Here is a 6,359-nt window from a genome sequence, read left to right as displayed (position 1 = left end):
GAGTCAGGATACCAACACAGACGAGGAGGAGGGAGACATAACTCTTGTGGCAAGTATAAATTAAAATGTTTGCACACAGAAATTTGTTCCTAAAATGCAGCTTTATGTAATAATCTTTGTATAGTTTTATTAAAACGATATTGACGTTAATGGCGTGAGTATAATTGACTATCAATATTAACCTGCATTTTAAAGAAAGTGATCCAAAAAAAGGTGAAAACTGTCATTAATTCATAAATCATTGAACGTGACATTTTCAGTTTATGTCAATCTTATGTATACTGTCAGAAAATGTTTCATAAAAACAGATCTGTGTTAATGTGATAAATTAGGCATAGTGACCCTTAAATATCTTTATACCTTTTCTAAAATAAGTAATCATTTAAAACTACCAGTTATACATTTTTATCACTTTTTAAAACAGTGATTTTTAAAAATTTATAAAGTGACAGACTTGTACTGCCAGGTGTTCTGCAACAAAAGTGTGTAAGTAACACTAAATTTACTGCTGGCTGGTGAAATCTAAACTTTTTGCACATTTTAACTTGGAAAAAACCCACATTCTTTTTTTGAACCTCACTTTTTATTTTATTTTTTTTTTAATTCTACACATTCAATTTTAGTCTTACCTCTCCTCAATCCCACAGTGATGAGTGTGTTAGGGGCAGTGAAGCGGTTCAGTGTGTTACCCTACAGGAGGGTGAGGCTTAAGCATTACAGGTGGCATTGCAGGTGACCAGGCCTTTTCGAAATCCTAGTTATTCTTGTGGGGGGAAAAAAAATCTGTTTTATTTTACCTTTCCTGGCCAGTAGGGCTGTGTGTAAGGTAAGCCCACACTCTAAACAATATAAGAAGTTATATCCTCTCCAGTTGCATTTGCATGAGATGGATCAGTCTGTGGTCTGTTGGCATCAGTCACAGAGGGTGTCAGTTCTGCAAGCATGGTATTAGTGGTGAGTTCAGATTTTGCATGCCTATCACACATTAAAGGAGATTAACTTGCTAAATGACAATCTTCTGCCTCTGATAATTGTTTATAGTCTATTGATCTATCAGTTGCATTATATTTCATTAGAAAAGTGCATTTATTTAGCTTTTTTTAATGCACAAAGTTGACTTTTCTTTATCCTGTGGGTCAAGGTTGTCTTGTAAAAACAGTCCTGTGTAATTATTAAACTAGAAAACAGACCCACATCTACCCATACCCGAAGCTGGAATACTTATTTTATAGTAACTATGTAAAGTAAAAGAAATGGGTACACAGCTTTCTGGATTGGATTTCCAATTTGTTTTGCAGTAATAATTCCACAATAATACTCAAAATTAACAAAGTTGCAAGGGGGGGTTGGGATTGTGAGAATGGGGGTGGACTTTTGTTAAAAAAAAAATCTTAAAACAATAAATTAAACTGAACTGTAATTTCATTGTGCTCTGTACAGTGACAAAGGTCTATCTAATCATATCGTATCTTAAACTGAAACAAAACTAAAAGTAACAAAACTATTAAAATTTGACTTTTATTCTGTACTTGATGATGTTCCGCTTGATTCTCCAGTTCTGAATTGAAAAAGTGAAACAATGACAGTGAAATGTTGGTCGTTCTATCTGCCACGGGAGCTTACTGCGGTTTGATATCATGGTTTACATCTTGCTAGTTGCTAATGCTAACAAAGCATCACAGGGGCTTATTGCCCCTTTTCCACTAGTGCCTYTTAGTGTAGTGTCTGTACAGTCAGTGTCGGAACGGGTCAGTTCAGGTGCTTTTCCATTGACGTTCTAGTCCGGTTCCAGTGGGTGTGTTTTGGGCGGTTGGTGGAGGTGGTTTATGGGTTTTTCGAAGAAGAGTTAATGCACAAAATGAGAGATGGAAACACATTTGCTGAATAAGTTCTGAAATAAAAAAAATTGCAAAAAATTTCAATTAAAATTAGATGGAAACACGACTGTTAACAATTGGAAAAAATGGCACCTCARATTGTTGTAAAGGCAGCTCAGACGAAACCAGTGACTCCACCACCTAGCCAATCAGTGACGAACAGTGTTCTGATGTCGCATTTTGGTGTCGACTGGGACCACTTGGAACCACAATGAAGTAGGTACTAAAAAGGGGCTGGTTCCAAGAATCTGGCCTAATGGAAGTGGCTTGGAACCGTAACGACACTACACTAAGTAGTACTGACACCATTAGCTTGCTGCAGATAAAGCACCCGGAGGCCTTTTTAAGTGGTTGCAGGGGACTTTAATCACGTGAAACTGACAGACACTCTGACAAGTTTTTACCAGCTTGTCACCTTACCCACGAGGGGAGATGACGCTCTGGACTGCGTGTTTTGCGGTGCATACAGAGCTCTTCCTCGCCCCCATCTTGGCCTCTCCGACCACATCTCCATTCTGCTGGCGCCAGCTTAACTGCTGATGAGACGGATTAGGCCAACCAAAAAAGTAGTCACTGTGTGGCCCAGGACTGTTTTCAGTGCAGATTGGCAGGTCTTCAGAGAGGCAGCTACAYATGAGAGAAAGGTGGACCTGGAGGAATACACCTCCTTCGTTTTCTGCTTCATCTCAGTGTGCTGATGATGTCACCACCACCAGAACAGTAACCTGTTATCCGAACCAGAAACCCTGGCTGAGTGCTGAGGTGAGAGCTCTGCTGAAAGCTAGGGACAGGACAGGTGAGGCATCTGCACTCCGAGGGCCAAAGCCACATACGCCCAGAAAATAAGTCACTTTCCACCAAAGACCCGCGGCACATGTGGAATGGCATTAAGTGCATCATGGACTACATTAGAGGTGCAAAATGCTCAAGGGACCCCTCATTGCCAAGTGCACTCAATAAGTTCTATGCCCACTTTGAGGACCCCAACACAACCACCTGGTGACACRCCCCTCTGTGTGACCACAGGAGACRTGAGGAAGACCCTTCAGGGAATCAACCCCYRTAAGGCCKCAGGCCCCRACAATATCTCAGGGTACCTACCGAAGGACTGTGCTCATCAGTGTCTGAGGTGTTGGCGGACATCTTCAACACTTCACTGTCACAGGCACCTGCTTACAGACCACCACTATTGTCCCCGCCCCCAAGTGCTCCACAGTGATGTGCCTGAATGACTACCAACCTATAGCCTTAACATCAGTGGTTATGTTGTGCTTTGAGAGGATAGTGATGACCCACAATCAAGGACTCCATTGGCATCTCATCAGTACGCCTACAAGAGGAACYGCTCCACTGCTGACRCCATCTCCTCGGTGGTCCATACTGYCCTCACCCACCTGGAGARCAGAAACTTACATCAGTCTGCTCTTTCTGGATTTCTCTTCAACCTTCAACATCATCAYCCCTCGGACCCTGGTACAGAAGCTCTCCTCTCTTGGACTAAGTCCCATACTGGGGAATTGGGTCCTGGACTTCCTGACCAACAGACCTCAGACTGTCAAGATCCACAACACCTCAGCTCAGAACATCACATACAGAACACCATGGACTTTGTGGTCAAGGTGAGGGATGTCATCATAGAGAGGGATGAAACAATTGTCCCTTTTGATGTTTCATCACTTTTAGGAATGTGCGATGACAAACAATTCATATCACGATATAATGTACATTATGATGGGTGGCGGTAACGATATATATCATGATATAAAACTTATAATAATTTTTTAGACCTTCAAATCTCCTTTTTTAAGGGGAATTTTAAGGTCTCCCTTAAAGTCTGTACTTTAAAGGAGATCTTAAAATGAGATTTTTAAGTTCTAAATTAAAAATCTAATTTTAAGGGAGACCTACCTGGTTAAATTAAAGTCTCTAAATATGTGTATATATATATATATATATATACACACACATGCATTTGTCCTTGAACCCTGTGAGGACCTTCCATTGACTTCCTTTCTTTTTTTGTTAGACTTTATATCCTATACATGACCATATACCCTAAAATTAACCTCACCGGTTAGAGGCTCAATTTAATTTTGGAGCTCAACTGGAAAGAAAACCATGGCTGTCAATTAAAACCATTTCTTTGCAGTAATTTTTTTTCTTAATTGGAACAAGTTTTCCTTGAAAGATGGTTCTTAGGACTTAGTGTCTAACTTGAGTTATTTTGTTATACTTTCCCAAAAAAAATGGTGCAGAGATTATAAAGGTTACATAAAACCTTAAAGTTTGTCATTTTTACACTTCAAACAGCACCACTCATTTATACTCATACAAATCTTGTAAATATGGTGAGCTGTTCCTTCTGTGAAGATTTGTTTAGATGAGGAACGTTAACTTGGACCGTTTCTTTGCTCTGCAGCTGCCTGGAGCGACTCGTCTCAAGTGAGCAGCCCGGACCGAGAGGGAACCTTTACCATTGTGGACTCTGGTCATGGAGATTCCTTGTCTGTTTCTACTGTGGAGGTTCCACTGACTCCACGCAGCCACAACCCTGCTGCCTTACTTCCCATGCACCTCTATCAGCTTCCCCAGCCTCTACGAGTGGCCTTTACGGCCTCTCGCACTGCCAACTTCGCTCCCGGCAACCTGGACCAGCCGATAGTGTTTGACCAGCTCCACAGCAACCTTGGCGAGATGTACGACGCMCACATTGGCCGCTTTACTTGTCCGGTCAACGGGACATATGTCTTTATCTTCCACATTTTGAAGCTTGCCGTTAGCATTCCTCTCTATGTTAACCTAATGTGCAACGAGGAGGTGATGGTGTCTGCATATGCCAACGATGGAGCCCCAGATCACGAGACCGCCAGCAATCATGCCATCCTGCCCCTGTTCCAGGGAGACCATGTGTGGCTCCGGCTGCATCGTGGTGCCATCTATGGCAGCACCTGGAAGTACAGCACCTTCTCAGGTTTCCTGCTTTACCAGGACTGATCTGCTGAATGTCCAGACAGTGGCATTTTTTGGTGGTGGGAATGGTGTGGTACACTTCAGACCAAACTAACACTAAAACGTTTGAGCAATGGAAGTGGTTCCTTGTGCTTAAATAAAAGATGAGCAGTGAAGTTTGAGCTTCCTGTGTCTTTCCTGTGCTTGAATAGGTTGGTATTTTTTTCTGCCCTTCATAAAACAACATACATGTAGGGAGGAAGAGGGTTATTTATCACACTTGGTGTTTCGGACTCTATAAAAATCAATAACTGATAAGCTGAGTAATTTGTTCAACTTTTTATGAGTAGAACTCAATGCAACAATGGAAATCTCTAATTACGGTGAATGTCTTTACCATAAATTTTTGTTCAACTGAGAAGAAAACTGAATGTATCTTTCTAAATGTTATTACAACAATGAAAATCAACAGCACAAATAAAAATAATTTGGGGAATAACTAGTTAAAGGAAGTAAAATACATTGACTTAATGGTGCAACAATGCAAGAATCAAGGATTACCTCATTTATGCACAACAAAAGTAATTTGGACAGGATTTTTTTCTACATGAGCAAAACGTCTGTCCAAAGTTTAACTATTTAATGAATAGTTTGTTGGGATTTTGAAATATTGTGGCCAGGTTATAAAAATATTTATAGAATTGCAGGTGAAAATTAAATATCAAGTTGCCTCAGCTTAAAATGTTTAATCAGACCCTAAAACACCTTGATAACACCAGGGTCAGGGTTATACTATATACAACCTTCTGTGCAGGCTTGGCTCAAAGCTGTAAAGTCAGTCTTGCAGCGAAAAAAAAAAAAGGTTTCATCTTCTGTAATAAACTATTTCTCTTTTCCTATTTGGGTTTAACAAATATTGCTGAGCAAAACTTAATCAAAAAGGTCTTCTGGACAGGTTCTAAGCGTTTCATCTCTCCTCCAAGAGACTTCTTCAGTCTGAGGAGTTTCAGGTGAACTCAGCCTTATAAGCACTGCCTCCACATGATGGACAGACAGGTTGGTCACATGCAAAAGAGGGCCATCGCCTAACAATAGATCATTAGTGTTGATTGTCTATTGTTCACAGAGGGTCATATGCTCCTGACTATCGTTTGGGGCCCTGATTCACACCTTTTGCTCACAGGGGGCTGAGTCAGACTTGCAATAACAGCATTGTAGGAGGACAACTGGACACGAAGTCCACCTCTGTTTAATGGTGGACGGTTTTTCTTCACAAAAATGGCTTCTTTTACTCCTCTCTCAAACCAACGTTCCTGTATCAAGGATAAGAAAATCATCCCTGAAAAAGTGACCGCCGGCCTGTAGATGAGTGGAAACTGCAGAGTCCTGACCTGATGATGTAGCTCGTCTGTGCTGGCCCATTCTTTTGAACACACACACCAAGTCATTGGTTCAGATATGTTRACGACACCTGGGTTAAAATTAAAGCACATGAAGTCCAACATTTCATTGATCACATCAACTCTGTGGATA

The 6,359-nt window shown here is 41.0% G+C and overlaps 1 protein-coding gene across 1 annotated transcript; it reads left to right on the top strand.

Annotated features, from left to right (window-relative positions):
* Positions 1-5,008, top strand: LOC106533567 (caprin-2; the record flags this gene model as incomplete). Its single annotated transcript, XM_014029921.1, is given in 2 exon segments — positions 1-49; positions 4,297-5,008. Coding segments are annotated over 2 exon segments (624 nt in total), but the record flags the coding sequence as incomplete, so codon positions are not given.
* Positions 5,009-6,359: the final 1,351 nt, after the last annotated feature.

The sequence above is a fragment of the Austrofundulus limnaeus genome, unplaced genomic scaffold, assembly GCF_001266775.1.
Source record: "Austrofundulus limnaeus strain Quisiro unplaced genomic scaffold, Austrofundulus_limnaeus-1.0 Scaffold974, whole genome shotgun sequence".
In the NCBI taxonomy this organism is placed as follows: Eukaryota; Metazoa; Chordata; class Actinopteri; order Cyprinodontiformes; family Rivulidae; genus Austrofundulus; species Austrofundulus limnaeus.
The sequence above is the reverse complement of the archived record's forward strand: the minus strand, read 5'-3'. Positions and strand labels throughout refer to the sequence as shown.